This window comes from Pan troglodytes, chromosome 6 (assembly GCF_028858775.2).
Source record: "Pan troglodytes isolate AG18354 chromosome 6, NHGRI_mPanTro3-v2.0_pri, whole genome shotgun sequence".
Taxonomy (NCBI): Eukaryota; Metazoa; Chordata; class Mammalia; order Primates; family Hominidae; genus Pan; species Pan troglodytes.
Genome location: NC_072404.2, coordinates 109,326,372 through 109,348,301, shown reverse-complemented (window position 1 = coordinate 109,348,301; position 21,930 = coordinate 109,326,372). Strand labels below are relative to the sequence as shown.

General features: G+C 41.2%; 2 protein-coding genes across 9 annotated transcripts in view; one reads left to right on the top strand and one right to left on the bottom strand.

Annotated features, from left to right (window-relative positions):
• Positions 1 to 3,617: 3,617 nt before the first annotated feature.
• On the top strand, positions 3,618 to 18,703 carry OR2AE1 (olfactory receptor family 2 subfamily AE member 1). The gene is made up of 2 exons (XM_054656028.2): positions 3,618 to 6,738; positions 17,964 to 18,703. Exon 1 carries the CDS (start codon positions 4,553 to 4,555, stop codon positions 5,597 to 5,599), a length of 1,047 nt encoding a protein of 348 aa, XP_054512003.1. The 5' UTR covers positions 3,618 to 4,552; the 3' UTR covers positions 5,600 to 6,738; positions 17,964 to 18,703.
• CYP3A43 (cytochrome P450 subfamily IIIA polypeptide 43) overlaps positions 15,543 to 21,930 on the bottom strand; it is a 43,477-nt gene continuing 37,089 nt past the window's right edge. For 4 of the 8 annotated variants that reach the window (XM_009453735.3, XM_063814790.1, XM_009453738.3 and 1 more), the window contains 5 exons: positions 21,657 to 21,817; positions 19,809 to 20,035; positions 18,675 to 18,788; positions 17,947 to 18,112; positions 15,543 to 15,745 (listed from right to left, as the gene is read on the bottom strand). In XM_009453735.3, the coding sequence (XP_009452010.1) occupies positions 15,650 to 15,745; positions 17,947 to 18,112; positions 18,675 to 18,788; positions 19,809 to 20,035; positions 21,657 to 21,817 (764 nt within the window). In that variant the 3' untranslated portion in view covers positions 15,543 to 15,649. Of the gene's footprint in view, positions 15,746 to 17,946; positions 18,113 to 18,674; positions 18,789 to 19,278; positions 19,361 to 19,808; positions 20,036 to 21,656; positions 21,818 to 21,930 lie in introns of those variants that run through there. The other 4 variants (XM_009453736.3, XM_527830.6, XM_001142753.4 and 1 more) reach the window with 4 other exon arrangements.

The window sequence follows — 21,930 nt, the reverse complement described above, 5'->3', positions numbered from 1 at the left end:
TAAGAATTTTTTATCTCCACAGTTAATTGGCCCCTGAGGAGAATATTCTCTTGTTATCTTCAGGCTCACTCCGCAAAATATCTCATTCTCCTGATCACTTGGAACAAACTCCAAGTAAAGCCCTTTGGGGATGCTTATCTCAGTGCATACAGCACAGTCTAATTGACATCTTGAGTAATGGTCTCCAGAAGCCATGCAAGATGTGTCCTCTGGGATGGAATCCCTGATGCCATTCTATTTAGTGTCCACAATTTGCTTCAGCTGACATAGGTCCTCTGGGTTAGGGGGATGTTTTATTTCTCCCAGATGATGTCTGTTTTTTCTTATGATTGGCTCACATCAGACCAAGAATGTTCTTACTCTAACCCCCATGATTACTATTGAGAAGACATTTATGCAGTCAGAAAAGTGCTTCCTGACTGCATCAGCCAAATTCATATTTTATTAAGTAGGGAAGGAGATGTAAAGCTAAGAAGAGAGTGCCTTGAGAGATCCAAAACAATGGAAAACCATAACAGATTTTCTTTTGACTCTGGGCACATTCATGATTAAACTGGTATTCAGTTTACCTTCTTAATAAAGTAATATTAATGGAAATTCCTATTGCCCAAGCTCTGATATTGGAATGGAGGAATATACGTATAGAGCCAGAGGAAGCATATGTGTGATTCAAAGGTCCAACTAGTAGAGGCTAAAGTTCAGTTACTTAATCTGTCCTGATGTGTGTTGATGGAGCTCACAATATGAACACACATGTGTCCCATTGGTCCTGGTGATGTTCTGCCATTAGGGTAATTAGTGCAAACAACAATGCCTGCATTGGGGCAATTTCTTCTATGCCGTTCCACAGTAATGTAACGTAAATGGAAATTTCCAGGCTTAGGGAAGGAAGTCTGGTGAGCACCTCAGAAAAGGCTTGTTTTGATCACCAGTAGCCAACAGGCGGGTCAGTGTGGACCTCTCTTGCCCTCTGCATTTCACTTCTATGCTTTGTCTTCCTACGAGTCTCTGCAGGGAAATAACAGGTAAGATAATATTAGGGCTTGAGGTATTTAGGAAACCTTTATTATAAATTAGGGCATTGTCAGCTTATCCCTTAAGTCAGAGGATATTTGGCCAATCCATAAGGAAAGCTTCCTCGGAAGGCAGAGAAAAAAAAAGTCACTTGAAGGCCACAAATCAGAATGGGAAATTATTAGCAAAGTTGCTGAAGGGAGGAAGAGAGACACTGGTCAGATGGTGAAAAACTTACACCATGGAGATTTGTAGAGAAAGATGGACACTAATGTGGAAAGTGATAGAGAAGTATATGGATACTTAAATAAAAGGGAAGTGTGTGGAGATCTCTAATGAGTTGGAGTGATCAGGAGGAGCATGGGAGAAGTTGAGCTTCTAGTCCACCAGAAGCTGAGTGTGAAATAACAGTGTGAAGTGACAGCCAGAAAGATGAGACTGTAGGCTGCATTAGGAGAGAGACAGTAACAGATGTGACTTTTTTTTTTTTTGAGACAGAATTTTGCTCTTGTTGCTCAAGGTGGAGTGCAATGGTGTGATCTCGGCTCACTGCATCATCTGCCTCCCGGGTTCAAGCGATTCTCCTGCCTCAGCCTCTGGAGTAGCTGGGATTACAGGCATGCGCCACCACGCCCGGCTAATTTTGTATTTTTAGTAGAGACGGGGTTTCTACATGTTGGTCAGGCTGGTCTCGAACTCCTGACCTCAGGTGATCCACTTGTCGTGGCCTCCCAAAGTGCCAGGATTACAGGCATGAGCGACCGCGCCCGGCCAGATGTGACCTCTTTCTTACTGATCAAATGCTTGGGAGAATGCATTCAGTTCTGAGTTCTTTGCTTTAAGAAGTAAATAGATAATCGTCACCGCATGAAGGTCTAGAAAGACATTTAGGAGAAAAAACACAAAAAAGAATAGGGTGGATATTTGAGGAATCAATTAAGATTACTTTTTTTTTTTGAGACGGAGTCTTGCCCTGTCGCCCAGGCTAGAGTGCAGTGGCACAATCTTGGCTCACTGCAAACTCCACCTCCCGGGTTCAAGAGATTCTAATGCCTCAGCCTCTCGAGTAGCTGCAATTACAGGTATGTGCCACCAAGCCTGGCTAATTTTTGTATTTTTAGTAGAGACAGGGTTTCACTATGTTGGCCAGGCTGGTCTCAAACTCCTGACCTCAGGTGATCTGCCTGCCTTGGCCTCCCAAAGTGCTGGGATTACAGACCTGAGCCACTGTCCCCTGCCTGAAATTAACAATTATTAATACATCTTATGTTAGATACGGGGGATGACAGAGGAGAAGAAAACAAATATTCAGTACACATACACACACACACAGAATAAATGCCCATAACTATTACAGTTTTTGTTTCTGTAGCTGCTCACATGGTTTTTGGCTGGTATTTATAACGACTTGCTTTCACTACCCATTCCAATTCTCTTTGTCTACAGTTATTCATGACTCTTTGCTTGGTGGGGTAACCCAAACCTTTATTCCTGAAGCATCTGGGCCACTAGCAGTCTTGTCTGAAGTGGGTTGTAGTTTTCTATTGGCTTACATCATGAGACATGAGAGTACACCCTAGAAAATCTGACTGCAGACATAATTCTCCATATCCTCACTGTATAGTAGTGACTGAATTTCCCATTGCTAGTCAGAATCAGTCTTACTAGCCAATAGAGTAACCTTATTTGCCTATTGATTCAGTTCTATGAGGAGCCCCAAGTGGCATGGTGGCAGTCTTAACTATCAGAAAATGGGATTATTGTTGTGACACCTGGTGGAAGAATTTCTCCCTTTGGAACTAAGACCTCTAAAACAGCAAAAGCTAAAAGTGAAGGGATAGAAAGCTAAAATTGTGCCGGTGGGTCACAGTTATGGGGGCTATAGTGAGAGGACTCATTCTCTCTTCTACCTGGTGATTTCTGGTTCCATGAATCTTGCTATGGGAGGAAGAGCAGCATAAATTGGATGCAGATTTAGAGTATATTTCACATCCTGGAGGACACTGCCCCAGCACCAAAACGTGTTGCCAACCAGATGGTCTTCAAAAGGCCTTCCCTTGGATTCTCCTTTAGTTTTTCTGACTTCTGGGTCAGGTGTGTGCATTCTTTTTTTTTTTTTTTGAGACGGAGTCTCGCTCTGTTGCCCAGGCTGGAGTGCAGTGATGCGATCTCCACTCACTGCAAGCTCCGCTTCCTGGGTTCACACCATTCTCCTGCCTCAGCCTCCCGAGTAGCTGGGACTACAGGCGCCCGCCACCACGCCCAGCAAATTTTTTGTATTTTTAGTAGAGACGGGGTTTCACCGTGTTAGCCAGGATGGTCTCCATCTCCTGACCTCGTGATCCACCTGCCTCGGTCTCCCAAAGTGCTGGGATTACAGGCGTGAGCCGCCGTGCCCGGCCAGGTGTGTGCATTTTTAATCTGGCCATTAAGAAGCGCCCCAGCGGCCGGGTGCGGTGGCTCACGCCTGTAATCCCAGCACTTTGGGAGGCCGAGGCGGGGGGATCACGAGGTCAGGAGATGGAGACCATCCTGTCGAACACGGTGAAATCCCCGTCTCTACTAAAAATACAAAAAATTAGCCGGGTGTGGTGGCAGGCGCCTGTAGTCCCAGCTACTAGAGAGGCTGAGGCAAGAGAATGGCATGAACCCGGGAGGCGGAGCTTGCAGTGAGCTGAGATCGGGCCACAGCATTCCAGCCTGGGTGACAGAGCAAGACTCCAACTCAAAAAAAAAAAAAAAAAAAAAAGAGGCGCCCCAGCTTCTGCAGGATATCCACACCACCAATTTCAGAGGCAACAAGAACTGACATGGGTTTCAGTCTGCCTTTGTGGGATTGCAGCTCATGCTTGTGGGTTCCAGCATGACTTTGATCTGCCACTCTTTATATCCATTTCTTTTTTCCTGACTACTTGCCCTCTGGAATTAAAGTTCCAGCACCAGACACAAAGGTAACAGCCATGCATAGATTGCCTAACCAGCTTCCACAATTGTATAAGAGAAATCTCTTAGTGTTATAGCTTTTCTAGTAAAATCCTCACTGATAAAATAAGCAACGCCCCCAAGCTTTGCTCCAAACTGTCTCTCTGTGTGTGTCTGTATAGAGAGAGCTTAAAAATCTGCCTTCACAAACATGATCACTCTGAAATCTCAGAATATCTAGACTCCATTAAGTATCAAACTTCAAGTCTCTTCTCATTAAGAAAGACGTGTGTGTGTGTGTGTGTGTGTGTGTGTGTGTATACATATGTGTGTTTTGGAAGCCTAGGAAGTAAATGGGGAATAAATATATACACACATACATATACATACACACATACACACACACATATATATCTTTCTTAACGAGAAGAGACTTGAAGTTTGATAATAGAGTCCAGATATTCTGAAATTTCAGAGTGATTATGTTTGTGAAGGCAGATTTCTAAGCTCTCTTTTAAAAAAAGGTTATTTGAATAATTAGAGAGGTTGAATAATTAGAAACAGAAATTTTTTTCCACAGGTTCTGTCCTCTATCAAAAGGTGCTTTTCCTTGGGTATGCTGGACCCCAGTATTTCCAGTCACACCCTTTATCTCCACTCTCTGTTTCCTCAGGGATTGAGAAAGGGGACAATGTGGCAGAAGAATCAGACCTCTCTGGCAGACTTCATCCTTGAGGGGCTCTTCGATGACTCCCTTACCCACCTTTTCCTTTTATCCTTGACCATGGTGGTCTTCCTTATTGCGGTGAGTGGCAACACCCTCACCATTCTCCTCATCTGCATTGATCCCCAGCTTCATACACCAATGTATTTCCTGCTCAGCCAGCTCTCCCTCATGGATCTGATGCATGTTTCCACAACCATCCTGAAGATGGCTACCAACTACCTATCTGGCAAGAAATCTATCTCCTTTGTGGGCTGTGCAACCCAGCACTTCCTCTATTTGTGTCTAGGTGGTGCTGAATGTTTTCTCTTAGCTGTCATGTCCTATGACCGCTATGTTGCCATCTGTCATCCACTGCGCTATGCTGTGCTCATGAACAAGAAGGTGGGACTGATGATGGCTGTCATGTCATGGTTGGGGGCATCCGTGAACTCCCTAATTCACATGGCGATCTTGATGCACTTCCCTTTCTGTGGGCCTTGGAAAGTCTACCACTTCTACTGTGAGTTCCCAGCTGTTGTGAAGTTGGTATGTGGCAACATCACTGTGTATGAGACCACAGTGTACATCAGCAGCATTCTCCTCCTCCTCCCCATCTTTCTGATTTCTACATCCTATGTCTTCATCCTTCAAAGTGTCATTCAGATGTGCTCATCTGGGAGCAAGAGAAATGCCTTTGCCACTTGTGGCTCCCACCTCACGGTGGTTTCTCTTTGGTTTGGTGCCTGCATCTTCTCCTACATGAGACCCAGGTCCCAGTGCACTCTATTGCAGAACAAAGTTGGTTCTGTGTTCTACAGCATCATTACGCCCACATTGAATCCTCTGATTTATACTCTCCGGAATAAAGATGTAGCTAAGGCTCTGAGAAGAGTGCTGAGGAGAGATGTTATCACCCATTGCATTCAACGACTGCAATTGTGGTTGCCCCGAGTGTAGAGTGGAATAGGATAAGCTCCTTAAATTAATTCATGTAAACCTCTAAAGTTTTTCAGGGAGCTAGCTCCCTTATGCTGTTTTACTACTGGAAGAAAAACACATTTAACACACAATTCCAGTATTCCAGCTTGGTGTCAGGTATCCAAGCACTGTGGAGAACATTTGAGTAGATCTTTAGAGAATTAGGGAAAACTTTTTAAAAAGTCCCTTTGAAAGAGGACATATAAAGGTCACTGACACCCTGAAAAAAAGAAGGCAAGATAAAGATATAAGGGACCTTATCTATTATTATTTTTATTAACAAAAATATATAAAACATGCCACCAGAGAGTATTTATGGAGTTTAAAATTGGAGTGTGTTGCTTACTTTTGGAAGCATGGGAAGTAAATGGTGAATGATGGCTGTTTGAAAGGGAGGATGCATGATATAAAAGTTGTATTCTTTTTTTTTTTTGCGACGGAGTCTCTCTCTGTCACCTAGGCTGGAGTGCAGTGGCACGATCTTGGCTCACTGCAACCTCCGCCTCCCAGGTTCAAGTGATTCTCCTGCCTCAGCCAGGAGTAGCTGAGTATTACAGAGTAGCTGGGATTACAGGCGCGTGCCACCATGCCTGGCTAATTTTTGTATTTTTAGTAGAGACGGGGTTTCACCATGTTGGTCAGGCTGGTCTTCAACCCCTAACCTCAGGTGATCTGCCCACCTTGGCCTCCCAAAGTTCTGAGATTACAGACGTGAGCTACTGCACCTGGCCCTAAAAGTTATATTCTTAGACCCTTAGTGTTCCATGAATCACAGTGTGTAAGAATTCATAAGGGAAAGAATAATACATTTTGTATACATACATAATAATATATAACATAATTCTTGTAATCCATGTTGTGTTTAACAAATCTTTGTTGAGTGCCTAGTATGATCCAGGTGGTAGACTAGATGTTTGGAATTGCATTGTGAAACTTAAGATTTTTTACACATCTGCTTGTGCTTTTCCTTGGTCTACGTTGGACTTGCCATAGCAGGTAGGCATATTAACTTTTATTATTTCACAGGCTGAAAATACCTTTCTGTTCTTTGAGGGTTCCTAGCCTTGTGATTTGGAATCAGAATGATCTGGAGGAGAGTCTGCCACTTGCTAACAGTGGTAAGTTACTTAACCTCTCAAGGCCTCAGTAATCTTATGTGTTTAATGAAAAAAAAAATAGGGTGACCTGAGATTTTGTGTTAGTTATGGGTATTGGTTCCAAGCAACAGAAATGGACTCTGAATGAAACAAGCAGAAAAAAGGCTTATTGAAGGGATGATGGGAAGATGTCAGAATCAGTGGGAGCACTAAAGAATCAGATTTAGAGACTATTACTCACATATCCATTTACTGCCAAATTGTCCACAGAATAAGTCCAAGAAGAGGCCAGTAGTAGAATTCATCCAATGGAGACAAGATTATTTGGGTTTAGCAATATGGGGGAGGACTAACACAGGTCATCATAACCATCTGATCTGCAAGGATCTCTTATAATCTTGCTCTTGAAATTATTCTTCTCTCTTCTGTGTTATAAATTTTCCCAGTCTACTTGATCAGTACCTCAGCCTACAGACATACCTTTATGATTGTCATCTTAAAAAGAAACTTCTCCTCAATCCCGGAAAGTCTAAACCAAGCTCATTCAACCCATGTACTGCAGCCCATATGTGGCCCAGGAAGGCTTTGAATGTGGCCCAACACAAATTCATAAACTTTCTTAAAACATTTTCATCATCACTGGCCATCAGAGAAATGCAAATCAAAACCACATTGAGATACCATCTCACACCAGTTAGAATGGTGATCATTAAAAAGTCGGGAAACCACAGGTGCTGGAGAGGATATGGAGAAATAGGAACACTTTTACGCTGTTGGTGGGACTGTAAACTAGTTCAACCATTGTGGAAGTCAGTGTGGCGATTCCTCAGGGATCTAGAATTAGAAATACCATTTGACCCAGCCATCCCATTACTGGGTATATACCCAAAGGATTATAAATCATGCTGCTATAAAGACACATGCACACGTATGTTTATTGCGGCACTATTCACAATAGCAAAGACTTGGAACCAACCCAAATGTCCAACAATGATAGACTGGATTAAGAAAATGTGGCCCATATACACCACAGAATACAATGCAGCCATAAAAAATGATGAGTTCATGTCCTTTGTAGGGACTTGGATGAAGCTGGAAACCATCATTCTCAGCAAACTATTGCAAGGACAGAAAACCAAACACCGCATGTTCTCACTCATAGGTGGGAATTGAACAGTGAGAACACCTGGACACAGGAAGGGGAACATCACACACCAGGGCCTGTTGTGGGGTGGGGGGAGAGGGGAGGAATAGCTTTAGGAGATATACCTAATGTAAATGACGAGTTAATGGGTGCAGCACACCAACATGGCACATGTATACATATGTAACAAACCTGCACGTTGTGCACATGTACCCTAGAACTTAAAGTATAAAAAAAAATTATGAGATTTTAACTTTTATTTATTTTTTAGCTCATCAGCTGTCATTAGTTTTAGTGCATTTTATGTGTGGCCCAAGACAATTCTTCTTCCAGTGCGGCCTGAGGAAGCCAAAAGATTGGACGTCCACCCATGGTCTAAACAGTCTTACAGACGAATTCCTTGAAACAGTTTTCTTCTTTTTTTTTGAGACGGAGTCTTGCTCTGTTGCCCAGGCTGGAGTGCAGTGATGCGATCTCCACTCACTGCAAGCTACGCCTCCTGGGTTCACGCCATTCTCCTGCCTCAGCCTCCCGATTAGCTGGGACTACAGGCACCCGCCACCATGCCTGGCTAATTTTTTGTATTTTTAGTAGAGACAAGGTTTCACCGTGTTAGCCAGGATGGTCTCCATCTCCTGACCTCGTGATCCGCCTGCCTCGGCCTCCCAAAGTGCTGGGATTACAGGCGTGAGCCTCCGTGCCCGGCCAAAACAGTTTTCTTTACTTGTTATTTCCACTTTTTCTGCTTCCATTTTCTCCTGAGCTCACTTCAGTTGGCTTTTGTCATCATCAATCTATGGAAACCATTAGTATGATTGTCACAAATGGCCTCCTTGTGGCCACATTCAATGGCCAATTTTCACTTGCTCTTAGCCAAAAGGCCAAGAAGCGATCAATGGCCAATTTTCAATGTACCCAACAGCCTTTGACAAAGTTGATTATGCCTTCCTTTTTGAAACACTTTCTTCACTGAACGCTACACTCACTTTAACTCCTACTTCATTGAGTCTTCATTTTCCATTTCCTTTGCATTTAAATTCTTTCATGTTACTTCCTTGTTCTCATGCTCTTCTACAGCAGCGATTCTCAAACATGAGTACACATTAGAATCATCTGAAGGTCATGTTAAAGCAGTTGGCTGGGCCCTAGTTCCAGGGTTTCTGATTCAGAGTTTCTGATTCAAAAACTCTGAATTTACATTTTTAATAAATCCCAAATAGTGCTGATGCTGTTGATGTAGGTACTACATCTAGAAAATGTATTTTTCTTCCAGAATATCCATGGTGACAATTTAGCAGATGAATAAATTTAGGCTTCTGTGAACAGAGGAGAAAATAATCCCCCTGACTCCCGATGCCACACTGCTTCCCTGTCTTCTCATGGGAGCCGTCCCCTCTTGGGTGGCCCATTGTAGTCACAACGCTACAGCCCTGCTTTTGTCTGGTCACTGGACTAACCCAAGAGTGGGGATATCAGCTCCATGGCAGGCAGCTGGAGGGGCTCATTACAGCTCAGAACTCCATGGCTGTGCTCCTACTTACTCTCAAAGTGAGGGGCTCTACTTTCTGTCTCAGGTTTCTCAAGAACACATCTCCGTACTAGAGTATGATCAGGAGCATCTCAACACTCAAAGAATATGCAAGGGGAACTCTGGAATAAAAAAATGAATTCAGGCCGGGTGCGGCGTGAGAATCAGAAGGGTCACACGCCGATGGGGCAGATTAGTGGCTCATGCCTGTAATCCCAGCACTCTGGGAGGCTGAGGTGGGTGGATCACTTGAGGCCAGGAGTTTGAGACCAGCCTGGCTAACATGGTGAAATCTGTCTCTGCTAAAAATACAAAAATTAGCCAGGTGTGGTGGTGCATGCCTCTAGTCCCAGCTACTCGGGAAGCTGAGGCAGGAGAATTGCTGAAACCCAGGAGGCAGAGGTTGCAATGAGCCAAGATCGCACCACTGCACTCCAGCCTGGGCAAAAGAGTAAGACTCAAAAAACAAAAATAAAAACAAAAAAAATAGGTGAATTTAGCACAATTGTAAGATAAAAGATCAACACATAAAAAGTCAAAGACATTTCTACATGACAGCAATGAATATGTGAAAACACATTATAAATGCTATATGATTTATAACCCCTCCAATTAAAGACTTTAGGTATAAACCTAACAAAACATCTCACTATCCTGAAACTACAAAATGTACATGAGAGGAAGAAAGGAAGGAAAGGAAATGGAGAGGTATCCTGTGTTCATAAGGTCAAGATTGTACATAGTAAAGATATAGATTTATTTCATATTGATCTGTAAGTTTATTTCAATTTGTATCAAAATTTCAGTAAGTTTATTTTTAGATATCGATGTTTATTCTGAATTGTATAGAAAGTCAAAGGACCAACAATAGATAAAATATTTCTGAAAAAAATAAATGAAGTGGGAGAAATCACTCTCAATAATGTTACGACTTACTATGCAGCTGCTATAGTCAAGACGCTGTGATCACAATAGAGAATGAGAAGTAGATGCACACAAATAGGCCCAGCTGATTTTTTTTTTTCTTTTTGAGACGGAGTCTTGCTCTGTCGCCCACGCTGGAGTGCAATGCGCGATCTTGGCTCACTGCAACTTTCGCCTCCCTGGTTCAAGCATTTCTCCTGCCTCAGCCTCCTGAGTAGCTGGGATTACAGGTGCACACCACCATGCCTGGCTAATTTTCGTATTTTTCAGTAGAGCCGGGATTTCACCATGTTGGTCATGCTGGTCTCCAACTCCTGACCTCGTGATCCGCTTGCCTCAGCCTCCCAAAATGCTGGGATTATAGGCGTGAGCCACCGTGCCTGGCCTGATTTTTTTTTTTTTTTTAAGATAGAGTCTTGCTCTGTCACCCAGGTTGGAGTGCAGTGGCTTGAGCTTGGCTTACTGCAACCTCCACCTTCTGGGTTCAAGCGATTCTTCTGCCTCAGCCTCCTGAGTAGCTGGGACTATAGGCATGCGCCACCACGCCCAGCTAATTTTGTATTTTTAGTAGAGATGGGGTTTCACCATGTTGGCCAGGCTGGTCTCGAACTCCTGATGTCAAGTGATCCATCTGCCTCAACCTCCCATAGTGCTAGGATTACAAGTGTGAGCCACCACGCCCGGCCCCACTGATTTTTGATAGTGGTGCAAAAGCAATTCAGTGGAGGAAGGATAGCCTTTCCAGAAATGATGTTGGAACAATGAACAGCCATAAGCCCCAAGAAACGAACCTTGATCTAAACCTGATACCTTATACAAAAATTAATGCAGAATGAATCATAGACTTAAATGTAAAGGATAAAACTATGTAACTTTTAGAAAAACAACAAAAACATTGGGGGTAGGGTGCGATACACAAACAATTTTCAGACTCAATACCAAGAACACAATTCATAACAGGAAAAATTGATAAATTGGTCCCCTTAAAATAAAGTTTTGCTTGATAAAAGCAATGAAAAAATCTTGTGAAAAAGAAAAGTTAAGCTACACATTGTGACTATAAAAGAATAGCAGGTGAGAATCAGAAGGGTCACACGCCGATGGGGCAGTTCTGTATCTTGATTCTTCTGGGCATTATGCAAATCTACACATGTGATGAATTTGCATAAAGCTACACACACACACACACACATACACACAAATGAGGGCTCATAAAACTGGTGAAATCTGACTAAAGCCCTGTGGATTATATCAATGTCAATTTCTTGTTACTAGAGTAATAGGAATATACTATATACACAGTTATGGAAGACATTAACATTGGGGGAAACAGAATGAAGAGTACATGACACATCTCTGTACATTTTTGGGGCAACTTTTGTGAATATATATTTCCAAATAAAAATTAAGTAACTATTTAAATTAAAAAAATGAATGTCTACCCTCCAGTTTGGGAAGACAGAATAACATTCTTTCACTAGCACTGTTTTGATCATTGCTTTCATTTGCTCAATAAAAGCAATAAAATACTTGTTAAGAGGAAAAGACAAGCAACACATTACAACTCTAAAAGAATAGCAGATGAGGCCAGGCAGGGCGGCTCATGTCTGTAATCCCAGCAATTTGGAAGGCTGAGGTGTGAGGATCACCTGAGATCAGGAGTTTGAGACTAGCCTGACCAACATGGTGAAACCCCGTCTCTACTAAAAATACAAAAATTAGCCAGGTGTGGTGGTGCATGCCTATAGTCTCAGCTACTCGGGGCGGTGGGGGTGGCGGTGAGGGTGAGGCACGAGAATTCCTTGAACCCTGGGAGACAGAGGTTGCAATGAGCTGAGATTGCACTACTGCATTCTAGGCTTGGTGATGGAGTGAGACCCTGTCTCCAAAAAAACCCCCAAAACCAAAACAAAACAGCATGTGAAGAAAAAGCTGGCCAAAACCCACCAAAACCAAAATGGCGATGGAAGATGACCTCTGGTCATCCTCACTGATCATGATATGCTAATTATAATGCATCAGCATGCTAAAAGACACTCCCACCAGTGCCATGAGAGTTTACAATTGACATGGCCATGTCAGAAAGTTTCCCTATATGGTCTAGGAAGGGAAGGAACCCTCAGTTCTGGGGATTGCCCACCCCTTTCATGGAAAACTCACGAATAATTCCCCTTGTTTAGCATATAATCAAGAAATAACATAAAAATAGCCAAGGAGGAGCCTATGCTGCTGTTCTGCTTGTGGAGTAGCCATTTTTTATTCCTTTACTTCTTAATAAACTTGCTTTCACTTTACTCTATGGACTTGCCCTGAATTCTTTCTCATGAGTGATCCAAGAACCCTCTTTTGGGGTCTGGATTGGGACCCCTTTCCGGTAACATTATTGCTAATACTACATGCTATATTAGGGTAATTTCCTCTTGTTGATGAAAAGAGTCAAACTCTGTAAAATATTTGAAGAGATTTATTCTGAGCCAAATATTAGTGAGCATGTCCTGTGACACAGCCCTCAGGAGGTCTTGAGAACATACGCCCAAGGTAGTAGGGGTGCATCTTGGTTTTATACATTTTAGAGAGGCAAGAGACATCAATCAAATACATTTCAGAAATACATTAGTTTGGTTCAGAAAGGTGGGACAACTCAAAGTGGGATGTTGGGGGTGTGTGTGCTTCCAGGCTATAGGTAAATTTAAATATTTTCTGACTGACAATTGGTTGAGTTTGTCTAAAGACCTGGGATCAATAGAAAGGAAATGTTCAGGTTAAGATTAAAAAAAAAAAACAGGTTGTGGAGACCAGGGTTCTTTTGAGGTTTTACAGTGACTGCCCTTAGAGACAATAGATGACAAATATTTCCCATTCAGACCTTTAAAAGGTGTTAGACTCTTACTTCATCTCTTCAGGATTGGGAGGGCCTGGAAGAAAAAGATCTAGCTACATGATGAAAAGAGATTCTTTACAGATGCAAATTTTCCCCCCACAAAGAACAGCTTTGCAGGACCATTTCAAGATATGGCAAAGAAACATGCTTTGGGGTAAAATATTTTGAGTTTCTTCTTTGTCACGTAATGTTATGCCAGAGTCAGATTGGAAAGTAAGTCACGATATATAGGGTTAAATAAAACCCATCTGATGAGAATTTATGGTTTGTAGGGCATGACTCCCTAGACCCTGTGGATAGGAATTTGGGCAAGATGAAAAAATTCAGGGCTTAGTCCTCACTCTGGAAAAGTGGAGACCCATATACACAAAATAAGAAAAACTGGCCACATGGTTACAACCTGTCTCGACTAATTCCTTATGGTCATTTGGTTTATTTAATTACTTGCCTTTAAGCCTAGGTTCATGGCTTATAAGCATTATGCAAACTACAGTTATCATATTACTATTAATTTCACTTTTTTTCTTTTTAAACCTTGTATCTGTTACTAGTCACATTTCTTTACATAAGCACAACTCCCAAGCAAATAGTGCTGGTCTAGCCTCTTGAGATGATTTTTAAAATGTCTACAACACAGATAAAATTAGACAACAATTGACTTCAGGTAGACTTAGCCAGTTTATTGCAGCACTATTCACAATAGCAAAGATTTGGAATCAGCCCAAATGCCCGTCGATGATAGACTGAATAAAGAAAATGTGGTACATATACACAATGGAATACTATGCAGCCATAAAAAGGAATGAGATCATGTCCTTTGCAGGGACATGGATGAAGCTGGAAGCCATCCTCCTCAGCAAACTAACACAGGAACAGAAAACCAAACACCACAAGTTCTCACTCATTAGTGGGAGCTGAACAATGAGAACACATGGACACAGGGAACAACACACACTGGGGCCTGTTGGGAGCGGGTGGGGGAGGCAGAGCATCAGGACCAATAGCTAATGCATGTGGGGCTTAATACCTAGGTGGTAGGTTGATAGGTGCAGCAAACCATGGCACTCCTTTACCTATGTAACAAACCTGCATGTTCTGCACATGTATCCTGAAACCTAAAATAAAATAAAAGAGAAACAAACAAAACAAAATGTCACTGCTCATTGATAATACATTTAGTCACTCAAGAGCTCCGATGAAGATGACAAAAAGATTATTGTTGCTTTAATGCCTACTAACAAAACATCCATTCTGCAGCTGTGGATAAAAGAGTAATTTTAACTTTCAAGTCTTATTATTTAAGAAATACATTTCATAAGGCTACAGAGGAATTAGATAGTAATTCCTCTGATGGATCTGGGCAAAGTCAATTGAAAGCCTTCTGGAAAGGATTTACTACTCTAGATGCCATTGAGAGCATTTATGAGCCATGGGAGGAGGTCAAAATATCAACATTATTTTGAAAATTTGGGAATATATAGCCCCATTTCTTTGGGATGAAGCAGAAAAGGAAAAGGAAGAACTCTGTGCAGCCTCTGATACCGGCTGAAACTGATGAATGCCTTTAGCTTTGCTGCCCAATCAGTTGACTAATAAACCACATTTTATTCGGTGTTCATTATGTTAAAACATTTGGGAGTTAAAGGTGAAATAGAACAAGTATAGGAAAACATGTTCCCTGCCTTCCAGCACTATCAGGTGAGATGAGATATAACATTAAATCAAAACTAATAATGTAAAAATAAGTTCCTAAGTTGAATGTTACCAAAATATGTGCTTCAAAAGAGGCCAATGAAACTACGAATATGTTTTCTAAACAATGGGCAAAGTCACAGTGGTTTAACTCACACCTAGATTAATAATCAAGTTAGAGTCCTGTAAAAGACCCCACAGAACCAGCAATTATAATGACCAAAAATATTTATTTGTTGATCCTTATTGATCTAATTCTGTAGATTCATCCTTAATATGCAGGAAGACATCAGATAACAGTTTTGTAAAGAGGTGCTTATTGACTTTCTCAATATAATACTTATTATAGAATATCACAAATGGAACATGTAATATAAATGTCACTATGAGAATCACAAGTATAATTTTCCTTTTCATTAAAAATTGTTGGTAAAATTGTTGAGAAATGTTTATTCTCTGATCACAGCTCAGGAGGACTTGAGGGTACTAACTATAGGTGGTGGGGAGATAGTCTTATGAGAACTAGAGAAGATGACTGTACTTATTTAGCATTGATTTGTCACCTGCTTCATAGTATGCAATGTGTAATACTCTACCCAGACAATGAGAGCTCAATGAATGTAGAGAATTTCTAATTATTCACCCAGTACACTAGGTTAATTAAGCTCATCTTCATTTCTGAGTTTTATTCACAAAACAATTTGAAGTGTCTAGTGTTCTGGGATACAGCTTTCTTGAACAAAGTGGAAGTCCTTAGGGAAAGTCAGGGTCCACTTGTAATCCCATCTCTTAAGTGCACTTTTAGAACAATAGGTTTTTCTGGTTGAAGAATTGGTAGATTGTCTAATTTCAGTGGGATCTGCAAAAGTTAAACAAGAATATTCAGAAACAATGAAGCAAATGAAGAAAAGATAGAAGCAAAATAAAAAAGATGACATCAAGGGTAATGCTTTGCAATGACTAAAAAAAAACTACTTTCAGCACCATACATTTTGGTTTATTTGTACTTGTTCAGTTAGCTCTGTGAAGATTGGATAGTGAAAGCATTTACCATTCATCATTTAACAAAATATTTATTGAGTATCTATTCTGTGCCAGGCTTGAGATTGTTCATGCTGGCTTCTGTTCCTTTTTATTTAAATTTTAAGCAAAGAGATATTTTAAAAAATCAAATCCAGATTATTAGGCATTATGTTAAACTATTTTGGAAAAGCCATATAAAGTTAATTTTGTATATGATGAAACTTGCAAGGTAATCCTCAGTAGGTGTTATATATTTCAATTATATGGACAGTCTTCAACTTATTAAGCATTCACTAACTCCATCCAACTGAACCCATCCAGTGTAATGATCGGAAGAGACCTTCAAGAAGCATTATGCTTTTGTTTTTTACTTCTTCTCTTGATTTCCAAAGGAAATGCAAATGGGAAGCTTCTCAAGGCCTATAGTGTTTTGACTAATACTTTGAGCCCTCATTCTCACCAAGTCACTTCAGTGTCAGGGGAGCAGCCAGCAGAGAAATGTTCTGATGTCAGTTGAGTGAAGGGCAGGCAAATTGTCATGGAAATTGAAAAGTGCCAGCTAGTAGATGCTTGGGAAATTGCCAGGGAGTATCACCCCACCCCATGTGTGCCAGAGACCTGCTTTTATTCAGAGTTGAGCCCCTGTCTGTACACACTTAGAGGATGGATGTACAGCTTCCCTAAAGCCACAAATAAGATTGAAACCCTGTCTATTCTTCTTCCTTCCCATGCACAAAGCCTACTTTAGAATAGGAGTTGCATAGTAAATGCACAAGTCCTAGAAATAAGGCTTATAGGGCCTTGCTCGATATAAATAAATGACAAGTGTTCATTAAGTTCTTCAGAGAAAGGATTCCATATCTTTCTATTAATGTGACTCATTATTTTAAAATTTCAAATGGCATGAATGTTTTTCCTGCAGACAGACATACACACTCAAATATACAAATTTCACATATTAAATTTAAAAATTAAACAGCTTAAAACTTGTATCCAAGAACTCCAAATCAACTGAAACTCACTCCTTAAACATGTGTGGAATGCCTGCAATGGATAATGTCCTCTGCAAGACACTATTGGACTTTTATGAAAGAATTAAAACAAAACAACATAAATGGGGCAGAGAGGAGAAATTCTTAGAATAGAGAAAAGACTTGTAGAATAAAACTGAGTGGTTTAATGAAAAGTATAAGATTAGGTGATGATAACAGCCTGCAATAAATAGTAACAAAGCAGAAGAATAACTGGCCCTGTACTCGATGGGGAAAGTTTCTTAGAGTGGCTTGGGGAATTGATGTAGGACTTGTGGGATAGGAACATAATGAGAAGGAAAAGAAGAACATTCATAGAGCTATTATTGGGTTGAAAAGATGCACAGCTTGTATGAAGCAGCGAAGCAGTGCTCCTGGAAGATAAGGTCAAATGGTCAGGATGGCCTTGGACTGTAAGCATCTTTTCTATCTGGCAGAAATACCTTAAATTAGTGATTCCCAACATTGGCTTCACATGAGGACCAATGGGAGAGCTTTTAAAGCCACAACTCTGGGCAAATTAGTTTAGAATTTGTGAGATGATCCAGGCATCATGAATTTTTGAAGCTCCCCAGTGATTCCAATGTACAGCTAGTGGTTGAGAAACACTGTCATGAGAAAGCTTCTGCAAGTTCTAGTGGAGGAGAGCACCATTCAAAAGTCCTGACAAAGTAATCATTGCACTTCATGATTGTGCAAAACACTTCCTCATCTTTACAGTTGACATGAAACTGAATTTAAAATTTGCTCAAGTTCACAGAGACTGAACATAATTATACCATGCTAATCTATATTGACATTAGATGATCTTTATAGTTCTGTCTTTATAAAGCTACAGATTTTGAACTCCAGAAGTGATTCATCTTTAAGCATTATGGATAGCTCCAATTAGATTCTTTGTCCTACAGAGCAAATTATTGAAAAATGAACAATAATTTTTAAAAAATGTAGACTTCTCAGTTTAAAAAACTCCCAATAAACATTATTTATAAGAAAGTTTACTGACCTGAGTCTCTTTACAAGGTTTGAAGGAGAAGTTCTGCAGTGCTCTAATGACACCAAGTTTTATGTTTGTGAGAGCAAACCTCATGCCAATGCAGTTTTGGGGTCCAGCTCCAAAAGGTATGTATCTGTAAAGATCTATGCTGTCCTTGTTCTTCTTACTGAACCTACTTTCACAGTAGTACATAAAAACAAGTTAATGAAACATAAAAACTATTAAAACTACACGTTATGCAGGGTGTGGTGGCTTTTGGGAGGCGAGGACCTCCTTGGCCTCCCAAAGTGTTGGGATTACAGGTGTTAGCCACCACACCTGGCCGGCTATACAATTTTTGAAGGTTAAACCCATGTTTATTCAAATTTGATTCCTCAATATTTGATTATATTGTGAAAAAATTTTGATGGAGGAAAGTGATAATGCCCTTGTGGTTATGTGTTTTTAAAAGACTACTTATATTTTAGAGAAAATTCTGAAATATTTACAGGTTATTTCTTCAAGATAACATTGTAGTCACAGAGAGGATTGTGGTGGTGTGTGGACAGGGAAGCTGACATGCAGCATTGACTATTGAGACAGGTGATGAACACAGGGGGATGCATTAATACTGTTCTATAGCCTGGTGTCTATAGAATATAGTTATGTGTATGTCAAACATTCTTCACAACAGACTTTTTTTAGTATATGGATTTCTCACTGCCTGGCCCAGTTCCTGACACAAGGTAACCACTTACTATCTGTTTGGTGACTGAATGATGCAAAGAGAAGTACAATGAGTGGTCTCTGATTTTGTGTTGGTGCAGCCACAGGAGGTGGAAGTGCCAAGATGGAGGAAACACAGAAGTCCTCTACTCCAGAAAACAGAGAAATTGGTCAATTCTGATTTGCTCTTCCAACAAGTATTATGTACAGAGTCTGTGCCAGCAGTAGAGACAGCATGCCTGACAAGACAAGGTCCCTGCCATTGGGAAGTTTATAGTTAGGGGCCAATAAAAGTCTAGATCCCAGGCCTCACCAGCCAGTGCCCTACAAAGTTCATTCCAAATTTTCCTTTCCAAAATGGGAAAATATCAACTATTTCCAGAGTGCAAATTGTGCCCAAAGCCTGACCTTGGCTCTGAATTCCCAGAATATCATGCCCAACACTTCCAAGGAAGAACTTCTGAGAAGTCTAGAAAGCAGGTGACTTTGCTTTGGAAGAGTCATCAACAACTGAGAGTATAAGGGAGCCGGCACAGGACTGCAGACACAAACAGGACCAGGAGAACCTCTGCTTCCCTCTGTCCTCAATGAAGTGGCTTAAACCATCAGGGATGAGGATGTCTCAGGATCTCAGCCTGCACTTTCACAGTTACATTACGGAAAACAGCAAGCAATGTTGAAAGAAAAAGGAATGTGGAAACATGTCCTAAACGTGGTGCTAAGTTCAGAGAGCTAAAGGGCACAGCAAAGAAAAACTGAAATGAATAACAAGCTTATATACTCAAAATAACATTATGGTGAAATGAATTATAGCTTATGCATATAGAAATATGTAGTAACATAAGATAGTAGATAGGTAATGGTTTACTTTGAAATGAAGTAAGCAGCAGTTCAAACTCAAATAAAATGTGATAGTATACTAGTTTTTAAAAATGTCTGTATGCATAGAAAAATGCCTACAAGACAGGCATTACATAGTTAATGAGGGTTGTTATAAGGTGTTTCTTAATCTATGGTTTGTAAAGTTTAACAGTTATCATTTTGTAATAAAAAACTTCCAAAATGAAAAGGCACATATTCAAATGATTGCCATGTGCATCGAGAGAGGCAGAATATACTTGAATCAGGCTGGTTGAGGGAAGGCTCCTTTCCCAGGGGCCTTGTACCTTTCAGGGCAGAACTTCTCAGGCTCTGTCCAGTACTTTGGGTCATGGTGAAGAGCATAGATTGGAACCATCACTGCTAACCCTTTGGGAATGAACACTCCATTGATTTCAATATCTTTCTTGCAGACTCTCGTAACTCTACTAACAACTGGGAATAATCTGAGCGTTTCATTCACCACCATGTCAAGGTACTCCATCTGTACCAGGGCATCGTAGGTGACAGGTGCCTGGGAAGAAAGAAACAGATTTGGATAAATTGAGATTGGGAATTAACTTTCAACTTAGTCCATGCGGTACTATTGAAGTGTTAGGAGCTCCGGAGAATAATTCATTCTGGTAAAAGATTGTTGCATTTATAAATTATTTTAATAATTCTCCATACCCAGTGATGTGCTCGATGGCCCATTGAGATGTGTGGAGGAGTTATGAATTTGGCACAATCACTTACACAGAGACTGAAATCCTTGACATTACCATTTCGTGTTTTTTCTTTCTTGGGCAAACAAACATGACTAATAGACGATGGCCATTTGAATCACCTAAAATATGCCAAAGCCAGTGTCACCTTTCCAAAGAGAGGCTATGCATCTGTACCAAGGAAAAAGAAAATGTAAAAAGCAAATTCTCTATTTCATACAAGCATTTAAAATGGAAAAGTCCTGTTTAGGCCAGGCATGGTGGCTCATGCCTGTAATCCCAACACTTTGGGAGGCCAAGGTGGGTGGATCACTTGTGGTCAGGAGTTTGAGACCAGCCTGGCCAACATGGTGAAACTCTGTGTCTACTAAAACTATAAAAATTAGCCGGGCATAGTAGCGCACGCCTGTAATCCCAGCTACTCAGGTGGCTGAGGCACGAGAATCACTTGAACCCTGGAGGCGGAGGTAGCAGTGAGCCGAGATCACCCCACTGCAGTCCAGCCTGGGCGACGAAGCAAGACTCCATGCAAAAAAAAATGTGGAGAGTAACACTATGTTATATAAAAACCCTATAAATAGTTTGGGGATAAACTAGTTCTTTTGTAACCCAAATATGACAAAAGAACTTTATAACTGGACAGGGCACACAATTTCAGTGCTACTGAGAGTTGTAAACAGGATAGGAACCCTCCGGGTAGCCCCATCCTGTCTTTCTCGAACAATTTCCCACTTGTTCCTTCAGGCCTGGACCATGAACTTAGATGAACATTCCTTTGTGTTCACCTCACTGCCAAACCAGGGCCAGCCCCAAGGCCAGATCTCGTTACACCATAAAGAATTCCAATTTGGGCAGAATTCTGGAAACAGTGTGGGTAATACGTGGCTAGCATTTGGTGTTATATTTGGAAGGTAATATTGTAGAGGTTAAGTGTTTGGCCCAGGCATCAGGCACCCTGGGTCCTAGCTTGGCTTCTTCACCACTAGCTACTTGACTGGAGCAGAGAGAGGTGTGAGGCAGAGCTGAGTCAGCCTGCCCAGCGCACCCAGGGCCAGGTTCCATCAGACCACTGCCAGACCACAGCGAGTCCAGCCAATATCAGCAGAGCTCACTATCCAGACTTGTGAGCAATAAATGATTGTTTTTAGTTGTCATTGAGATTTCTGGATATTTTTTACTTGGTGTTATGTTGGTAACAGACAACGGATGCAGCAGGACCAGCACTGTTCCACAAAGATCTTACACTTACGCAAGAAGCATCCACTACCTACGATTCTCCCTTTGTTTTTACTCTTTACAGCCTTTCTGCATAGTGTAAGTGAAAGAACTGATGCTTACGCTTTTTGCAAAAATTGTCCTGGCAAGTGGTGAGGAGGCATTCTTGCTGAGGCTTCACCTTCTCCCTCCTTCTCCAGGGGATCATCCCCTTACCTTATTGGGTAAAACTGCGTCAATCTCCTCCTGCAGTTTCTGCTGGACATCAGGGTGAGTGGCCAGTTCATACATAATGAAGGGGAGAGTGGTGCTAGTTGTGTCATAGGCAGCAAAAATGATGATAATTGACTGGGCCACAAGCTCCAGATCAGACAGAGCTGAAAGGAGAAGAAATATATTTTAGGAAAAGTGGTTAGTGTAGAGCATCACAGTTTAGATGAAGCAAAATTCCAGTGAAGCTCCCAAATCCCTAAGAGCAAAAATAGAAAAG

Excerpts from the sequence above, each read along its gene's own strand:
- OR2AE1 (XM_054656028.2), top strand. The coding sequence starts at position 4,553 with ATGCTGGACCCCAGTATTTCCAGTCACACCCTTTATCTCCACTCTCTG.